The sequence below is a fragment of the Henckelia pumila genome, chromosome 3, assembly GCF_033568475.1.
Source record: "Henckelia pumila isolate YLH828 chromosome 3, ASM3356847v2, whole genome shotgun sequence".
Taxonomy (NCBI): domain Eukaryota; kingdom Viridiplantae; phylum Streptophyta; class Magnoliopsida; order Lamiales; family Gesneriaceae; genus Henckelia; species Henckelia pumila.
Window position 1 is genome coordinate 180,073,636 of NC_133122.1, and position 20,122 is coordinate 180,093,757.

The following is a 20,122-nucleotide window of genomic DNA, read 5'->3' on the forward strand; positions in this document are numbered from 1 at the left end:
GTGGCGGGTACTTCGACTGCCTTGTATCAGGTGAAGAGAGGGTGGGTATTCAAACCCGCCACTGAAATGCTCAGTTGAGGCATTGGTTCGAGGACGAAAGAGATAAAGTGTAAGGCATAAAAGCTTGGAAGATTTTTTAGTTGGGCAGTGAGATTGATTCTTCAAGAATGGTTTGTTGCATCGGGAATGCCTTAATTAATTCTTCCGATGACTTGACACTGGTGCAGTCTCAGTTCCCGCTCTTCCAGCTCTAGTTTAGTTTCTAAAGATAACTGCCATTGAGCATTGAAACTAAAGAGGGAAATTGCTATTGAATCTCTGACTACAGAATAAGCGGATTCTAAAAAAAGAAATTATTTTTTTTTCCGAGATTGTGGTCCTCCTTTGAGTTTGAGTGTGGATTCAATTAGCTGAATCTGTCAAGGAAAACGTACGTAGCAGCAAAGATGGTACTGCATCGCACTAGGCCTTTACCATTTTTGGTTGAGTCGTATCTTGCTGGGTGAGACCGATAGAAAGCAGGGGCGGCCCTGTCCTAGGACGGGCAGGGCCCATGCCCAATGGTAAGGCCCAAATTTATAAAAAAATTTATTATATATACATATAACATAATTATTATATATTAATGATTTTAATTAATTATTAAAAAATTATGATATTATAATTAATATTAGTATAAAAGGAAAATCAAACAACAGTCATGTACAACATACAATAAACTAGTCGTCCAAACCTACATTTTCAATCTTCGCTCCGTTCATCACCTATCATTCTGGTATTGTTTATTATCGACCATTGCTCTCCATCGCCCCTTCGTGATCATCGATGTTTCTAGTCTCGAGTTCTTAGCTTGAGTTATTTGATCGATTTCTTCTTTGTTGGGTGTGAAAATATTTGACTTGAGTTGTTCAATTTAATTTTGATTTCATGTTAGATGTTAATATTTACTGCTAATTTTATGTAGAAGTTGAAAATTTGTAGATTAGAGGCACAAATTTTGAAACCTAATTTTGAACATTGGGGTTTTTGTTGAATTTAACTTTAAATAGCTAAATCAATTGCTTATAAATTAAATTTTCACATGAATTGTGAGTTTTGATAGTTTATTGTGAATTTTTTAAGGATAATTCATGATTACGAAATACAAAATAATTTCGTATAGTTCAATTATATTTGACTTTTCAAGTTATGTAAGAAGCTTCATAATTTAAACTTCGCATGTGACCTCATTTTCTTTAGGACCGCCCTTGATAGCAAGAAAGGAGTCGTCCCTTCTACTGACCGAACCCTCAGTTCGGAGGTCTTCGTCAACATGTTACGAAGCTCCTGTCTTCAGCGGGTCACCATTACTTGACTTAGAACAAATGTTGTATTATGAAGTTTTCATCATTTCTAAATTATTTAATTTTTTGGTTTTTTTTTGACTTAGGCTGCATTTTCATTGAGTTATTTGAAATATACGGACTTCAATTTATTTTCATTGTTAAATAATTTCAACAATGAAAACTCAAATCAATCTCTTACTCATTTTCCCTTATCACAACGAATTTCAAATAATTTCAATATTCTAAAGATTTGAAATCCATTGAACATTGTAATTAAATCAATTATAGTGTAAAAAAACATAAAGATGGATTTGATTTAATTTTTGTGTGTGTAAGTTAATTAAACAATAAAAATACATTTAAATCCATGTATTTCAAATCATTTCATATTCAAACTCAACTTTAATTTAATTTAATTTTAATTATTTATTCAAACAATCATATTTACTAATTTTTAATATTAATTACATAAAAATAAAATCTTGTGATATGCACGGAATGTACTACTAGTTACTTGTTGATATTTCATAAGGATTTTATGTCAGTTAAAAGTTTCACACGAAGATTGGATTTTAGTATCTCCAAATTGGTATGTATCAGTATGACTACCACAATTCACACGCGCGAAATATAAATAATAATAAAAAAGGCACTCTACTTCATAAAAAAAAAAAAACGCACTCAATTATTATAAATTAAGTCGCTCACCTATTTTATTTGGCCTCTGAAAAATATTAAAGAACTAAATTATTTTTAAAAATATATATACATATTATATAACCAATAAAATTTTTTTGTCGTGTCACTCCTCGGACAAGTACCTCACTCTCTTTTCAAAAATAATATAATATATTTTTATAAGAAAAAGGGAGAAAATGCTAGTCAGTCATGGCTTTAATTTCTCGTATCCGAAAAAAAAGATCTTGTCCAAATTCCAACTGCAAACACATATAATAATACAATAAATTGTCCTTTCACTATTTGTTTATCCTTTTCTAAGCTGTCTTTTTTCCAAAGAGACGAGCTAGAAAGTTCACTCCATTCGACACCTAGCTAGCACTTTTAACATATATATATCCACGTCCTACTACTCACCAGATACTTCTCCCAAACTCATATTAACAAAAAATTAAAACAAACAAACTTGTGGACACAAATTAAATGTTTAGGTCCACCATTTTTGTGGGCGAGAAATTTTGATGTCATTCCATAATTTAACTCGCCATGTGTCTACACGAACCGTTTACTTCGAATGAGATTAAAAAAAATCGTGTGATCAAAGAGGGAACTAAACTGAATTCATATCGGAAACGAGTTCTTAATTTACTGATAAGTAATATATAATCGTGTGTGTATGTAACTTTTATTATATATATATATAATGTTTGTTCAATCATTTTAGCTTCCCTCTTGATATTAGCCATTTATTTTGCATGTTAGTTGATTTTCGTCGATGGTTAATTTTTGCAGGTACAAGTTTTGCACATATTATTTTATTTTGACCAATTCCTACCACGAAAAATGTATATAATATACAAAATGATGTTTATTTATCTATTTTTTTGGCAAACAGGGCTGTCAATTGTACACGTGGTGGGTCGATGGAAGTGGGGCGGCAAGTGGTGGTGATGTGGCTGAAAAGTGCAAAAAAGTGAGCTGGAATATATTAATGGTTGAATTTGTAGGCCATCTCAACCTCATCCACTACCACTTTCTTTCCAATCCACAACTCTACCCATTTTAAGAGGCTGCCATATTTTCCCCTAAATAAACAAATACACATACACACACATAATATATATGAGTAAAATAATCCCTGGAACGTCTCACAAATTTATATTCCAGAAAAAAATTCGATCCAATTCATATTTATAATAAAAAATAATTTATACTTTTGACACAAAAATAATATTTTTTTTCATGATTTGAAATAATAAATCAGTCTAAAAAAATTGTCACATAGTCTGATTAGTAGTTTTTGTCTTTATATAATATATATATGAAATTATTTCGTCGCACTGTATTTGAGATTATATATGGGAAATTTTTGGGTAATTTGCTCAAAAATCCCCAAATGCAAACATATTTTGCTTTGGGGTCCCTAGTCATAAAATGTGGTACAAAATAATACAATATGTGGTACAAAACCATACAAGATGTGGTATAAATTAACAAAAATTGTGGTACAAAAAAGTGGTTAGGAAGTGCAGAGCAAAACATGTTTGTATTGAGAATTTTTGAGCAATTTACACGAAATTTTTTATGATGGTCATGAGATATGGAACATAGTGGAAAGAAATTGCAATGGATATTATTGTTATTATCGTCATAGAGGAAAAAAAAAAAGAGCATTGGAATTTGATATTCATGTGGCTATAAATGATTTAGGTAAGGGGGTGGGGTGGGTAGAATGCGAGAGAGATACATACCCCTTGATAAGAGACTGTAACCAGAAATAAATATGGCTGGACCTTTATGTTTACTATTTCGGGACTACTACTACACATGCATGCTTCACATTCACTGCTTCAATGCTTTCCCTACATCTGCCCACAAAAATATCCCCACACACATGTTTTTCTCAACAAGTTAAAAAAACTAGATAAAATTATCGTCGTGGGGCCGATCGATCCTTCGTCACTTCAATCATTAAAGTTCAAACCCCATCCCAAAAATTAAAACTATAACTATTGTAACCAAACTATATTTGTATATCAAGGTACCGTTTGGTGAAATTGTAAAAAAAAAAAAAAAGGATTTGATTTAGTCAATAAGTGAGTATTTAACCTCAGATTAAAAGAATGCAGGTATTTAAAATAACAAATTTAATGTTACTTACAAGCACCTACTAAAATACTAAAGGCACACAAGTAGTAGTCAACTGTCCCATTCGATTTTTGGTGTTCCCATTCTCTATCGGTGCGAAAAAGTACGGCCCCACCCGTGAAAAATAAAGTGTCCAGTGGAATCGTGACGCGTGTCAAGTACTTTTCGGCAAGTTAAAAAAACTTGCACCCTCCCAACTTTGAATTCATTGAATTCTCGGGATATTTGGCAACAATCTTTCTAGCGAAACAATTATTTGCCTATAATAATAAAGATTTTGTATAATAATAAATAACACAAAAAAATATTTAAAATTAATTTATGACTTCGTTTCTTTCGGTATCTCCAGCCTCCAGGCCTCGTTCTTTAAATATTTAAAATTAATTTATGACCTCGTTCTTTAAAAATTAATTTAAAATAAACCGCAAAAGTGTGACTTTTTTAACGATTGTTGAAAAAGTTGACATTTTTATTTATATTTCTCCCAAACTCATTATTATTCATGTTGACAAACTATGTAGAATAATGTTAGAGGTACAACATATATCGTGTATAACGATATTTATAATAATTATATCGTGAGATTTTGCTATTATATCGCGATATTTTATATTTAATTTATCATGAGATTTTGATAAATGAAATTTTTATATTTAATTTTTTGTGTTGTACAAATTAATGTACAAATTTGGTTGTACATTAGCATTGCTTAACTACGTCACGTTGATAACTAACGTATCTTAATTTTATTCAAGATATATCAATTTTGGTAATATTACATTTTTACCTTTCATACAATATATATTTTTTCAGGATGGTCGAAATTGGTTCACCGTAGGGGTGTCAAAAACCAACCCAACTCGATACGATTCAACCCGAAATATATCAGGTTTGGGTTGGGGGTTTTTGGGTTTGGGTTGAATCGGGTTGACCCGAAAGCCAACCCGAAAAAATTATTCGGGTTCGGGTTGGGTCGGGTTGGGTTCGGGTTGACCCGAGTTGACCCGAATATTTTTATTATTTCTTTTTTATATATATAATTAAAAAAAATTTGTTACAATTTCATATGTTTATTAGAAAAAAAATTATTTTATATTGATATAACATATTTTCTTGATTTAACGTTTATTTTGTATAATTTTGATTTTTTAAAATAATTTTTTTTTAATTTTTTGTAGTAAATAAACTTTAAATTTTCTATAACTAAATTTTCAAATTTAAATTATATATAAGTTTAGATTTTGTTATCATATGATTAAATATAATATTATTATTATTATTTTGTGTTTTGAATTTTTATTTAATTATTTTGCTAAAAAAATAAAAATAAAAAATCGGGCTGTTTGAGTTGAGAGAGTTGTTTGGGTTATACGGATTCGTGTTTGAGTTGAGGAATTTTTAAATTTTTTTTTTTCAACCCGACCTTAACCCACCCGAATTGACACCCCTAATTCACCGGCGAAAAGAACAAGGAAAAGGCTGTGTGCCACGTGTACCATCTCTTATGAATTGGAGCCACACGATTCAATCCCATTTATCCTTAATTTTCCTGAATTCACCAATCTGACGTGGCACCCCTACATCTTCTTCATCCTTCCCCTGAACCAATCCCACAACTATTTCTCGCTTTGTATTATTTTATATTTTTTCTCAGTGTTTACTCTCTCAGATATCCGTTTTCTTTCGCTTTCTTTGTCTGTATTTTTCTCTCGATTCTTTTCCTCTTATTTGTGTTTCCGCCCTGCTGTTTCAGAGATTTTCTCAGTTAAAGATCGAGTCTTTGGGTGTGTTTCTGCGCATTTTTCCACTCGCTTTTCTGTTTATGAAAGATCTCTGCAGATTGAATCTTTTACCAAAGTTTTGTAAAAAAATCGGAACTGCAAAGTTTGTAGTTTTCCCACACGATCAAGAATTTCAGCGAGTGATTTCAAGTTTCTTGTTACCCACCCGTCTTTGAAAACAAGAAATTTTCGTGGTTCTGACTGTCTTTTTAATTGAGACGATATCTTGGATGTTCAGTGCTGTTTATTTGGGGGATCCATTAGTGGCCCTGGTGATTTATATAAAAGTTTATCTATCGAGATCTTAATTCTTGAGGTGCAAGCTGAGATTGAGGAAATTAATTTCGTTCAGCTTTTTGAAATTTCTGTGAAGAAGGAAAAGCAAAAATTGGAGAACTGATGGTCACTGCAGCCGGGACTATACAGGTTAGCATTTTGAGCAATGAAAAATTGTTTCCCTTTAGTTTTAAGGTTTTTTATTTGCATAGTTTGACTTCTTGTAGGTTTCTGGTGCTACAGACTTAACAGTAGTATCAGCAAGAATTGTGTTTTGTTTTTAACCACTACTGGTGAAATGAATGTCGATAAGACAGACAGCTTGTTCTTGATTTTTTTTTTTGTCCACCAAATCTATTTGGTCCGAGTATTAAGCTAGTGTTTGCAAAAAATAAAAAAATCCTAAATCACTTGCTTTTTTCTAGAGTTTGTACTTGAGTCTATGTTTACACTGATGCTGTGGTATTCCAGCCAGGTGTTTTGCTGTAGTGTGAATCATTTAAGCATTCCATATCTGCGGTTTCTCGAGTATCATTCTTGACATTTAGTGGGTTGTTTTCTTTATTCCTCCTACCACAGGAACAAGATGGAGGCACGGGGTCAGATAGTAGCAATAAGCCTCTTTTAGAATTGGGTGCATCTACTGGTGCCCTTTCGATGGAGCAGTTTCATAATGGGGAAGAGTTTTCTCCCAAGGTGTATGTCATAACAATTTTGGTGCTAATATCCAACTTAACTTGCATTTTGGCAACTTATTTTGTTTTTAACGTTATGTTTGAATAGGTGAGGAAGCAGTATACCATCACGAAACAAAGGGAACGATGGACGGAAGAAGAGCATAAAAAGTTTCTTGAGGCACTGAAACTCTATGGTCGAGCTTGGAGGAGAATTGAAGGTGTTTTTTTTGTTGAAATCGTGCTCTGTAAATAAATCTTTCGGTTTTTCGTTTGTATTGGTGAATTTTGAAATTGTGTTTCATCATCTTTACAGAGCACGTGAGTACGAAAACTGCGGTGCAGATTCGGAGCCACGCACAGAAATTCTTCTCCAAGGTTTGACTGCACTTATATCAGTAGCAATATCTATACACTTCTGTTTGCAGCCCTTATAGGCAAGAAGTAGTGTAATGTTGGGCTCCAACTTTATTCTATTCATGTTGTGTTGATATTAAATGTCTATGTGGTGTGATTAGGTCGCACGCGATCCAAATGGAGGTGATGCCGACGCCGAAAAACCGATTGAAATTCCTCCTCCTAGGCCTAAGAGAAAACCAATGCACCCTTATCCTCGTAAATTGGTTTGTCCAGTCAAATCAGGAATTATAATACCCGAGAAACCAACAAGGTCTTCGTCTTCTACTCTGTCTACGTCAGAACCGGAGAACCAATCTCCTACGTCGGTATTATCGGCAGTCGGATCAGATGCGTGCGCTCGGGCAAATTGTTTGTCTCTTAATTCTGGTTCAAAAGATGAATATTCAAGCCCGGATGAACAAGTTTCTCCGGTACTACTTCTATTTATTTTACTCATCTTCCAATAGTGCGCGTGATATGGCAAACTCTTGATCCACTTGAAATGTTTATGTTATATTCGAACTAGACGATTTGATATCATTAAGGTTCAAGCATCTTTTTTGTGTGATTTTTTGTGGTTAAGTTATGCAAGAGAAGATGTTTTTATCATATTTATCGAAGTTTGTTTTTCATATACAAAGGGATGATGATTGTATTATGTATAACAGAAGAATAGGTCTTCATGGTTGAAGCATATAAATCTGTGATGCATTTCATTCTCTCTTCTCTGTATTTCTCTACCCGATGTTTTAATTGAACAGTTTAACTGGACAGGAATTGGAGCTTTTGTCTCAAAATGAATCTCTTGGTAAAGAAGACTCAAACGAATCATCTGCTCAGTGCTTGAAGCTGTTTGGTAAAACGCTACTCATTTCTGATCCACAGGGGCTATCTAATGTAGCAGCAATGGCTAGCAAGCTTGAGTCCTCTGGCGAAAACGTGGGGACTTGTTTATTTCCTTGGAGCGTTGCACCTTTGTCACTTCATTGCGGTGCAACAAAGAGCGATATTTATTACACACAGGTGGTGTGCGAAAACTCACACCCTGTGGATACTCGGTGTCCGGTTTCTTTACCATGGTTGACGCTCTGCAGCACCAAATCACCCACAACTCAGGAAGTGCATAATCCAACCCCAATCAAAGGTCGAATCTCGTGTGATATGCCAGGCAAAGATGAAGAAAAGGAGGGATCCTCAACTGGTTCAAACACGGATTCGGTTTGCACAACAGGAGGAGAGAAAAACTGGGGAGCTGATAGCTATGGTCTCTCGTTTGAGTGGAAATCTGAGGGACAAAAATCACTGCCCTCCAAATTAAGCATGACAATTTCGGCTAAGTCGGCTAAGCGTGGAAAAGGTTTTGTGCCTTATAAACGATGCCTCGGCGAAAACCTATACACTTCAACCTCGAATGAGGCTTCCGAAGAACGAGAGAAACAGAGGGTTCGCCTCTGCTTATAAAAGCTGGTGAAGTAAGGTTATGCATTTTCCGAGGTGCAATGACCATTAACATTTAGCAATGTATGTCTAGTGTAATTTTTGTTTACCTCATGAATCTTGAGATGTATTTTAAGTTTTGGAATTGGAAATTCTAATGTTGTAATGTGCGAGGAGTTGAATTGTGTTTGTGCAATATCTCTCACATCTCTGAGCTTTCTTTGTATAATTTGTAGTATATATATAACATTAAGAAGAGCTTGGAAGTTCAATGTCGACATTTTTGTTGTTCAATTGCATTTCCTAGTCGAGAACTATTATATGCTACTTTAAATATTTGCTACTCACAGCTTTTACCATATATGCTACTGGATGTGACTGCCGATATGATTTAGTACTGATTAATGTGGCAACAGATATTGTATGTACTATCGAGCATTTATTACTTTAGTAAAGTTATTGTTACTAATAATTGTGCGTTCTAATTTTGTTAAAACGTAATATCATGTTTTGATTCTTCTCTAGGTCTCATGCTCCGGATTGAAGTGCAACATCTGTGTTGCGTGCAAATAAAATTTGAAAATAACAAATTTAGTTATACAGAATTTAACTAAAAAACAGTATATATTTCACGACGAAATTTGTTCTTGCATCCCAACATACAAATTATAAGCAGAAGGTAAAACTTATAATCACATGGACAACGAAAATTAAATAATAACAGTACTTCAGAATTTCTCTTTTTTCATCGGCCCAAGATTAGGTATTTTCTCCCTTCTCTCTTCGAGTTCCTTTTCATTCTTATGTAGGGGAGGTACATTGTGAACGATGAAGATCGGATTCAAATCTCTATATCGACTGAAATAGGTTTTGGATTGTGGGGCCTTCTACTTGCTGCTGAAATGCTCAAAATTTAGGTGCTTATGTTCAAATTTTGGGAGAGGTTTTCGTACATTTTTTTGTGTATATTTATAGGTGGAGGATAGGAGCTTGGAAGGTCATTCAATCATATGATATTGTGATCATTATTTCTTGATATAATGATAAAATAATGGTGGTTCTTGATTTTCGGTTTCCTTAAAACTGTCTTTTATTATTGATTTTACGGATTGTTTGACTATTCACAACGACCAATATGAATGACATTTTCGAAGAATACCCTTGTTTGGTGGTTCAAAATTCGTAATGTCTGTGTCAATAATCATCTCCCCTTCATAGTTTTTCCGAGTCTTTCACACCCTTACACATCATATCATTTACATATAGATTCTCTAGTTCTACAAGTTAAAATGCTACTCTATGTTACAAGCAATTTAGTATCAATATTGTGAATGCTGATCACTTGTATTTTCTGTTTGTTCCGAGGATAGTTTTAGGCGGTCTTTTAAATTACTTAACATGTGGGTTGAGGGGGGGATGAAAAGGGAAAATAGATGCAATGTTATCCCATCTTTCTCATAATGGTCTTCAAAGTTAGGTCGGGAATCTTCATCAAGGATAAATATTCGATTGTGAAAGGGGAATCTTGTATTGCTTCTTCTTCTTTTTTAAATAGTGCATAAATAATTTACGTTATAGTTAAAAATAAATTGATATTTAATTTATTTTTAAATTGAACAAATAAAGTTGAAATCGTTTGATTTGAATGATATGATAAATAATACATAGATAAGTAATTGAATGACCAAGATAGTTCTTATAAAGAGTTCATGTATGATTAGATAATATAGAATAGAATATTAAATGAATCTTATTTTCACAATTTACAAAAAGTCTATATGTATGTGTGTGTATATTATATATATATATATATATATATATATATATATATATATATTTATTTATTTACTTTGTTCAATTTCGGATATGATATCGATATTTTGTGTATATAAAATGTCCAAAAAAATTGAGAAATTCAAATAATCAACATATATTTGTTGGTTAAGATTTTAATGCATGACCAGATAGTTTTCAATTATTATCGCCAATTACTTGTAAACTTGAGATCAAACATTGTACAAATTAAGGCATAATAATTAATCAATGTCTCCACGGTTTCCTGTGCATAATCTAAGTTCAAAACCAATTATCCATATTCGAATACTGATGTAGCTAAAAGATATATTTGCTCGACTACGTAGATTGAAGTATAAAACTCATTTGGTAGTCGTAGACGACTGGGTCGTAGATGGATCTTCGTAACCGTATACCAGTAAACAATTTCGTCGATCATTACCTAAGTAAAATAGAGGCGTCAACGATTGTCGTAGATACTCCGACACTCAAGTCAGTAAATAACATAATAATAATATCTGAAATCTAAAGAAGCAAAATGTAGGATAAATGAATGTATTATTTAATTATGTCGGATGCTCCTCTATTTCCACATATTTAGACATACTCAACAACGTGCATAAACACTGATATACATCATGAACTTAGTTCTAATCCAATAAACAATCAAATAAATCAAATTGAGCTTATAACCCATCATATATGAACTAGAACATAAAGTCTATCAATAAAATTAAAACTTACACTTACACTTACACAACATGGAAAGATTATTAGATTTTTTTTTCAAGTTGGTTTATGATTTATCTCGTTTAACTCGAGATTCCGTTTTAAATTTTATAGACTACTGTCTGATGCTATACACATTGAAAAGAATTATAAAATTATATATATATTTGATTGATGATAAATAATTCATGCAAAGAAATAGTAGCGTAAAAAACCCGCGCAAACCTAACCACCTATTTGTTGGATATAATCCGTATATTCTCGTTTCATTTTGGGACGTGGTGGGCACCGAAAACAATCCCGTTGGCCTTACACGTAAACGGGCCCCTCGACTTTTAGTTATTTATAATTTTGCCCCTCATCTTTGCTCATTTCCACGGACTACCCCTCCATTTAAATATATATATACACGAATCCAGCCACGGTGTGGAGCTTCCTTTTCCTTCTTCGTTTACGTGTCCTTTAGGTTTCTTCCCTTTCTCTCGGCTTCTAGATCTGTGTTTGAGCTCAGTGTCATTAAATCTGGAATGGCTACTCGAAAATTGAGCCCTGCTGATGAGGAGAAGATCGTCAACCTCAAGCTAGCTGTGTCCACTCTCAAGCAAATCAGGTTTTGTTTCCTATTTTGTTTTAATATATATTTTTTCTGAATTTCATTTTAGTTGCAAGTAATGCGGATCTGGAGAAGTGAATGATTTTGATTGGCATTTTAATTTCAGCGACAATGAGAAATCTGGATTCGTCAACCTCGTGTCTCGATATCTCAGGTGCGGTTGGAGTTTTCTCTCCCTCGACTGATTTATTCGTATTATGATCGTCGGAGATGTTTGAATTCCGCGTTTTTGTTGCGTATGTAGTAGCTTGATGTCTTTCATCCATCGGAATTTGTAAACATAAGTGAGTAGATTTATTTATTTTGCCTTTGTTTGGATTTTGAGCTCCATTCTAAGTGCGGTCAGGAAGCTAGACGCGAGATGAATGTCATTGAGCCTCTATTTCTGATATTTCTAGAAGTTTATGCTCAAAATCTAAAAAAAAAAAACTAACGTCTTCTTACTCGTGTATGATTTAATTTGATAGAATACAGTGGTATTGGGTTGTATTGACTTGTGATTTCTGCTGAACTGATTTTTTGTATTTTCCTTTTCGTTGTAACTTTGTAAATCATAGTGGTGAAGCTCAGCATATACAGTGGAGTAAGATTCAGACCCCGACTGATGAGGTTGTGGTGCCATATGACTCCTTAGCCCCTGTGCCCGAAGGTGTTATTCCTTTTCCAATCCTGTATTTTTTCGCCGGTCAATTTGAAAACACTCTCTCTTTCTCCTAAAACCATCAAAATTTGGATTGGATTAATATGTGTTAGCCTATCGTAATCAAAATGTATATTTGTCCGGTGTGGTTACCTGTCCAAATTACTGCAGATTATGCAGAGACAAAGAAACTTTTGGACAAACTTGTGGTGTTAAAGCTCAATGGAGGCTTGGGAACAACGATGGGATGTACTGGCCCTAAGTATGCCTTGGCAATATTTCTCCTTTGTGGTCTATTTTATCTGTTTGTGATAACTTAACAACTATTTTCAACCAAGGAGTGCTTCTATAATTTTGCATTGGCATCTCATGCAATAGTTTCTTTAGGGCCGTAGGCTATTGATAACCAGTGAAATTCTTGTAATCTTGGTGGTCAAAGTGTTCTTGGGTGTCTAAATCTGCATTTTGTCCTCTTAACACAATCTCAGGGCTGTCTGAAAATTTGACTGATCCGGATGGTAACCCTCCATTTTTTGTGTAAGGCGTTCTAAAATGCAATTTACTTCTAAAATGCAACTTACTCTGAATGAACACTGTCATACTAAAAGGTAAAACTTATTTTTTTTATTTTACCATTTTATTATTTTGTCACAGATAAAACTTTTTATTCATTTATTTTTACCATTTTATTTTATGTATTTTTTTACAGAATTTAAACCAACAAAATTTTCTAATAATAAAACCATTTATGGGGGCTGTATATTATATCCCTCAAGTAAAAATCATTTTCTCTCTCTTCTCCAAGGTGTCTTAAAGGAGTGGAAACCTATGACTAATCTTAGAAGTAGTGCATCGGACCAAATACTGTTTCCTGAATGCCAAAGTTTATATGTCGGTCTCCTTGGCTGCAATATGTGTCAGCATCGTGCCATGATTTTCATCATATTAATAAGTTCCAGTTCCTTGACTCCAGCACGATATTTTTGCTCGTTAATTATATTTTCGAGTACTGGTAAAAAGGTGATCTGTCTATATTCCATATCAGAAGTTTGGAAGTGTGGACTGGAAGACTATGATTCGTTGTCTAAATATGTTATCGAACTGTGATTGCTACCATTTGTCTTTCATCCTGCTAAATGTCACTGAGATTGTCGATGAATGTCTTTGACCTTGCAACAAAAAATTTTTCAAAACTGATCACATTTACATAGCCTAGCGCATGGAAAACTTTTCGTAGTTGTGGTCAGTCTTACTCCCTTATTATCATAATCAGCTTTAAGTTGCATTTGTTTCCATGATTTAGGTCCGTCATTGAAGTTCGAAATGGTTTGACATTTCTTGACTTAATTGTCATCCAAATTGAGGTATTATTCTTACGTCACATACTCTCCAGTTTTGTTTTCTTCCATGGTGCATGTAACTGATATTTTCCGTTGTCAATAGACACTCAATGCTAAATATGGATGCAATGTGCCCCTGGTTTTAATGAATTCATTCAACACTCATGATGACACACTAAAGGTAAGCTATCAATTCTATCCACTGGAATGACTATGCACAGATGAAAATAAGCATGATTATTTTTTTCTTTTCTTATGCTAGATCGTTGAAAAGTATGGGAACACAAATATCCAGATTCATACATTTAACCAGGTCTGTACATGTATGTTCATTTCTCTGCAATGATTTCGTGATGGCAATTGCATGATTAAACTTCATTTCCTTTAAATTTCAGAGTCAGTACCCTCGTTTGGTTGTTGAAGATTTCATGCCCCTTCCCTGCAAAGGAAATGATGGCAAGGATGCATGGTATTTCATGTCGCTGTTCATTTATTCTTCCGATTCTTGTAGATTTGTATTTTGGCAAGTTATTAATTAACCGCTACTTCTGGTTACCGTGGTTATTTTCTTTGGCCAATGTTTACTTTATTCTCAAGGACATGATGTATATTGTAATCTTCGAATCTATCTTTCGTATCACTATTTTTCCCCACATTTTATGCTTTTTTATTTTCTTTGTTTTTGAAGGGAAAGAATCAATGTGTCATCTTTACTTTGTTCTAATCAAGAGCTTGCTGATTCACATAACTGAATCTAATCTTTCATGTCATCTCAGTTCTTATTAATGCATGTTACAAGTACAGGTACCCCCCCGGTCATGGAGATGTCTTTCCAGCTTTGATGAATAGTGGGAAACTTGATCACTTTTTATCACAGGTGCAGCTCTATCAAAAACACCAAGCTCTTTTTATCCTGCCTAGCATACAACTGCTTAAGGATGCCTGGTTAGATCTAATTCTTATTTTCTTCTTTCGTTTTCCTCTCAGGGCAAAGAATATGTCTTTGTCGCCAATTCTGATAACTTGGGTGCTGTTGTTGATTTGAGTATCCTTGGTGGCTGAATACTCAGCTTTACCTCTTGTTCAAGCACTTAACTTTTTGTGTTTTGCTGTCATCTTGTACATTATAGATTTTTGCTGTGTGTGTGTGTGAGTGTGGCTGAGGCAGAATCTGTGACTTCAAGTGATCTACAAAAACCTGCCTTAATTCACTGTTGCAGAAATTTTAAACCATCTGATCAATAACAAGAATGAATATTGTATGGAGGTACTAAAAAGAGGTCTATTCTCAAATTTTATTCCTCTTTAGGATAAATTGTTTCAAGATATCAATGGTACGCGTTTGTGCAGGTCACCCCCAAAACTCTAGCTGACGTGAAGGGTGGTACTCTAATCTCTTATGAAGGGAAAGTACAGGTATGTTGAGTGGCTGCATTCTCCTCATATAACATTCAATCCTAAAGTTTAATAATTCTTGTGAATGCACCTCCAGAAAATAGTAGACTGTGAGAAAACAATTTTATAATCTGGCTCAGTTTTTTAGAACTCTGGTAGATTCCTTCCCAGAAGGGTTTAAACTAGTCGTCACCGTTTTGAAGAAAGAGGTGGTGACGTGTTAAAAGCTGTCTCCCTATGTTGAGCCTTATTCTTCAGCTTTGAAATATAAGTTATTTTTTTGTGCATGTAAACTCAACTCTAAGATTTAGCCTATATGTTGTGTTGTTTTTCAGATTGTAACGATAGCCACACTGAAATATTTCAGTTCTGACAAAATAAATTTCTCTTGTTTGTTTTCCAGTACCTGCCAACAAATTAGCAAAAAATACAGCTGTCTTCTCTGTCACTTAATTTGCGCCTATTTATGCTAATCAATATTTGTTTTACACTCTGCTGTTAATGTTAATATTAATTATGGTATCTGTTCATCATGTCTGTGCTGCAGCTTCTGGAAATAGCTCAAGTTCCAGATGAATACGTGAGTGCTAATTCTTTAATCTGTTCTCTTTGTTTTCCCATGGTTATTAAATCCACATATATCTGGTCACCATGGTTATCTTAATCCACGTACAACTAATGTACCACTGTTTATTGCATGTAGGTTGTGTTCATTTGGGATAGGATTACATAGAGATAATTTATGGGGTGATTATTAAAACACAATTGGATCGGAAATATAATGGTTATGAATAAAATAATTTGTTTAGCTTAATAGATTAAGATCGTGATTAAATAAAAAATCACAATTTTGCCTCTTAACTATGATAGAAGGGAAGAGAAAGAAGGTATATTAGGTGTTTTTGAATTTTATTTCCATTTATATAGACCATATATTATCTATCATTACTGAAATTAAGGACTAAAAATTATGCTCAAATCAAATCATTAACGGGCCTTTGAGTGTAACCATTTTTATTTTATTTATGTAAGTGAACACTGGATTAATTGGGATTAATAGCTCTATCTCATGTTAATCACCTCAGCTTAGGTATAGAAATAAACATGTATTTTTCGGACGCATTTTCAAGATTCTTGTAACTGCATCAAAACTTTTACATGTTTTATATTGGATGACCATTGAAAACAAATTTTGGAGCTACATAGGTCGAGATGATTATAATAATTATCGACAATATGCAATTGAAAGTTGAGTTAACTGATCAAAACAAAAAAAGGAAGAACGTTTAGTTCTTACTGGTGTCCTTCATAAGGTGTCAGAGATCATGAGTTCCTTTTGCAAGAAATCAGGGAAATCCCAACTCATTTTTAAAACTGTGAAATATCTGTTATCTTATTTCACTAAAATTACAGAACGTTGAAAAAAATCATTTTATAAAGCTTTCTACATTATTTTATGGGCACAAACTAATATTTTATGAATGAGATACATCACCTATGCACCTTACTAGTTCTTCAGGCACAAACAATATATCCAGGAGGGTATAAGATGTTTTAAACAAATTAATCAAAAGCCCCCTCAAATCATGTGTCTTGTCTTGTCGTGTTCCTGCTGTTAATAAATATCATGGGTCACTGCTGCTTGGGTTTGAACTAATGGGATGTTTTTTGTTGATACAGGTTAATGAGTTTAAGTCCATAGAGAAGTTCAAAATTTTCAACACCAACAATTTGTAAGTCAGGAAATTAACCTAGGTTACTTGTGGCAATGTAACTGCATTCTTCTGGAGAAATGCATAAGAACTTGTATAACCATATCTTGCAGGTGGGTGAACTTGCATGCCATCAAAAGACTCGTGGAAGGAAAAGCTCTGAAGATGGAAATTATTCCCAACCCGAAGGTACAATATTTACTGCTAGTAGAAATATTTCTGGGAAACAGCACCTCTCTCATCACGCCAATGTGACTTTTTATAGGAAGTGGATGGGGTGAAAATTCTTCAACTTGAGACTGCTGCAGGGGCTGCAATTAGGGTACACTACCTTCAAATGTCTTTGAAACAGTCAAAATTGTCGCACTTAATTTTAATTTGGTTCCCAATTATTTTCCCTCGTTAAATTAACCTCTCATGTAATAACAATTCAGTTCTTTGATCATGCTATTGGTGCCAATGTTCCCCGTTCTCGTTTCCTTCCTGTAAAAGCAACTTCAGATCTGCTCCTAGTTCAAGTAAGTCTGTCACATGCCATACTTTGTGCATTGGATACACTAATGACACGAGTCGCGGGCTGCTTATAATGGTTTCGACCCAATCATTTTCCTCAGTCTGATCTATACACCTTGTCTGATGGCTTTGTGGGCCGGAACCCAGCAAGGGCCAATCCTTCCAATCCTTCTATTGATTTAGGACCTGAATTCAAGAAGGTTTGGATTTATCTCATCTATTAGTTTATTATTTGATTGGCGAGTATATCTGTTAAATCATGTAACCTGAGATCTTCCCATAATAGGTTGCCAATTTCTTAAGTCGATTTAAGTCTATCCCCAGCATCATTGAACTGGATAGCTTGAAGGTAACGGGTGACGTATGGTTTGGAGTTGGTGTTACTCTCAAGGTAACTTAAAATTCAGTTGCTCTTGCGATTTAAATGTGAATGAATGCTTTTAAGCTTCCCATATCTCCTGATATTTTGATTCATCTTTGTGGATGCGTTACTTTATTCTCAGGGTAAAGTTACAATTTCTGCGAAACCTGGCCTGAAGCTGGAAATACCTGAAGGAGCTGTTATAGCAAACAAGGTAATATGTCACATCTATCATGATACAATATATGACTTGGTGGATTAGAGAAAGTACCTAGTCTATTTGGTAAGACCAATTGTAGAATTAAACAAAGCAAGTGTCATACTTGACTCTTGAGATCTAAGTGCACCATTGATGCGTGTGTAGAACAAAACCTACATGCTGGTATGAAAACTTTAATTTGCTAGAAGCAACTTTCGTTCTAACAAGTAAACTTTGTTTCGAGTGCGATTATCCTGTGCATACACGCTGGTATACCCTAAACAAGAGACTTGCGGACTGAATAACCATTTTTATACATCGAATATGTTGTCAAAAGAATAAATAATACATTTGCGCGTGTATGTGCTGCTGCGCAAGTAGTAGTTTGTTTCTCTCCCAATATTTATGATAAATTACGAAACCGGATATCACTTGCTTACCTTCGTCCAACTTGTTTCCAGGAAATTAATGGTCCCGAAGATATATAGAAGACGACTTGTTTCCTCTGGACTTCGAGCAATGTTTCTACAAGAAGTTAGTTTTATTTTTTGGTTGTGATTAGCATCAAGTATGGAAGTATGAGATGAATAAACCCATTGAACAGACAAAAGTAAATGGGCTTCCTTTTATTAAAATTTGTGATGCACTGATTAGTCATCAGAATTTGTGAGCTTCCTCGTGTTGTTACTCAGTCGGGAGCAAAACACGCGCCCACGCACACGAGAGCACCTCAAATTCAATAATTGATCACCAACACAACACGTTCCCAAGCTCATAAATTGCGAGTGAAGAGAATATATTTTTCACGTTTTAAAGCTAAGTCAACATTAAAAATTAACTAAACACAATCATTAATTCTAGGTCAACGTCAAAAATTAACTAAACACAATCAATGATTGTGTCAGATGCCTATTTTCAAATTGAATAATTAATTTGAAAATAACATAAAGCTACACACTGTGACATCTCATTTAGATCCTACAACTCGCAAGCCTAAACGCCACAATTTCAATTTTATAAACTAGTATTTCTTCATTCCTTTTAACTACATTACTAGTCCAGGTAATAATTTTCCGAATTCGATGGCCGAGTTTCCAAAGGAATCACAAATTAAATGAGGTTGCCACGTTCAAATTAATTGAGGACAGAGAAGTTTTCAGTTCTCATGTACTTATCAAGATTGAAAATTCCGAAGTTATGAGATATTCTTTGTGTCTCACTCATTTAGGTTAGATTTTTTTTCTCACTCTCGTTATAATTATATAGTCTAGTTTTAATATTTACTTTTATTAAATTAATATCATTAATTTTTTATGTAAATATTTATTATATTAAAATTTTCATTAAATAAGGGCAAAATAGAAAATTTATTTACAATATTTATTCTTTCAAACACGAAAAAACACACAAGCTTAAATGAGTGAGAGATGTGAAATATATTAAAATGAAGCAATTTGTTAGGGTGTTTTTGCCCGAATAATACCAAGTATGTTAAATAATGAAATGGATTTTAATAATTTTATGTTCAAGGACCCCAACCCTCACTATCAATTGTTAAAAAAAAAAAAAAAATAAATAAATAAAATAAAGGAGTTCTAGGCTTTTAGCCAATGCTATATTAAAAATCAATGACTTGACATAAATCCAAAAACTTTGAGCGACAGGTCTTCAAAAACATGATCTAAGTGGCCAACCGAGCCATCAATTGGTGGAGTGAAATTGGTTTTATAGAATTAATTTGAAATTGGTTTTATAGAATTAATTGGTTCGACGAGTAACACTCTTGTGAGATGGTCTCATCCGTAAGACGGGTCAACCCTATCCATATTTATAATAATAAGTAATACTTTTGACATAAATTGTAATACTTTTTAATGGATAACCCATACAATAGATCCGTCTCATAAAAATGACCATTGAGACCGTCTCATAGGAGTTTTTGCCTTTTAATAATATCATAAAATCCTAATAATGAAAAACATTCACGAACATCAAAATATATTATATTACAAAAACTCTTTTTTCTATCTATCAATTAATCAATTTGTAAGACGGATCTTCGATTTAATTTAATTCATAAAAAAAATCTTCTCCCGTTAAAAATATTA

The 20,122-nt window shown here is 33.7% G+C and overlaps 2 protein-coding genes across 2 annotated transcripts; both read left to right on the forward strand.

The window, feature by feature from the left end:
- Nucleotides 1-5,743: 5,743 nt before the first annotated feature.
- LOC140891483 (protein REVEILLE 1-like) lies at nt 5,744-8,991 on the forward strand. The gene is made up of 6 exons (XM_073299992.1): nt 5,744-6,358; nt 6,788-6,904; nt 6,992-7,103; nt 7,199-7,260; nt 7,401-7,712; nt 8,056-8,991. Exons 1-6 carry the CDS (start codon nt 6,332-6,334, stop codon nt 8,740-8,742), a joined length of 1,317 nt encoding a protein of 438 aa, XP_073156093.1. The 5' UTR covers nt 5,744-6,331; the 3' UTR covers nt 8,743-8,991.
- Nucleotides 8,992-11,659: 2,668 nt separating this feature from the next.
- Nucleotides 11,660-18,690, forward strand: LOC140886158 (UTP--glucose-1-phosphate uridylyltransferase). The gene is made up of 21 exons (XM_073292663.1): nt 11,660-11,851; nt 11,961-12,008; nt 12,412-12,503; nt 12,666-12,756; nt 13,798-13,858; nt 13,938-14,015; nt 14,097-14,147; nt 14,230-14,303; nt 14,639-14,711; nt 14,822-14,879; nt 15,055-15,101; nt 15,185-15,250; nt 15,777-15,809; nt 16,910-16,962; nt 17,055-17,130; nt 17,207-17,263; nt 17,376-17,459; nt 17,556-17,654; nt 17,741-17,845; nt 17,958-18,029; nt 18,476-18,690. Exons 1-21 carry the CDS (start codon nt 11,769-11,771, stop codon nt 18,500-18,502), a joined length of 1,428 nt encoding a protein of 475 aa, XP_073148764.1. The 5' UTR covers nt 11,660-11,768; the 3' UTR covers nt 18,503-18,690.
- The last annotated feature ends 1,432 nt before the right edge of the window (nt 18,691-20,122 follow it).

What these genes read in the sequence shown, in the direction of transcription:
- LOC140891483 (XM_073299992.1), top strand. Translation starts at nt 6,332, where the DNA reads ATGGTCACTGCAGCCGGGACTATACAG. An exon ending in CTGCAGCCGGGACTATACAG is followed by an intron (nt 6,359 to 6,787) that starts GTTAGCATTTTG and finishes CTCCTACCACAG; the next exon opens with GAACAAGATGGAGGCACGGG. An exon ending in CACAGAAATTCTTCTCCAAG is followed by an intron (nt 7,261 to 7,400) that starts GTTTGACTGCAC and finishes TGGTGTGATTAG; the next exon opens with GTCGCACGCGATCCAAATGG.
- LOC140886158 (XM_073292663.1), top strand. Translation starts at nt 11,769, where the DNA reads ATGGCTACTCGAAAATTGAGCCCTGCTGATGAGGAGAAGATCGTCAAC. An exon ending in CTTATGAAGGGAAAGTACAG is followed by an intron (nt 15,251 to 15,776) that starts GTATGTTGAGTG and finishes TCTGTGCTGCAG; the next exon opens with CTTCTGGAAATAGCTCAAGT. An exon ending in GAGCTGTTATAGCAAACAAG is followed by an intron (nt 18,030 to 18,475) that starts GTAATATGTCAC and finishes ACTTGTTTCCAG; the next exon opens with GAAATTAATGGTCCCGAAGA.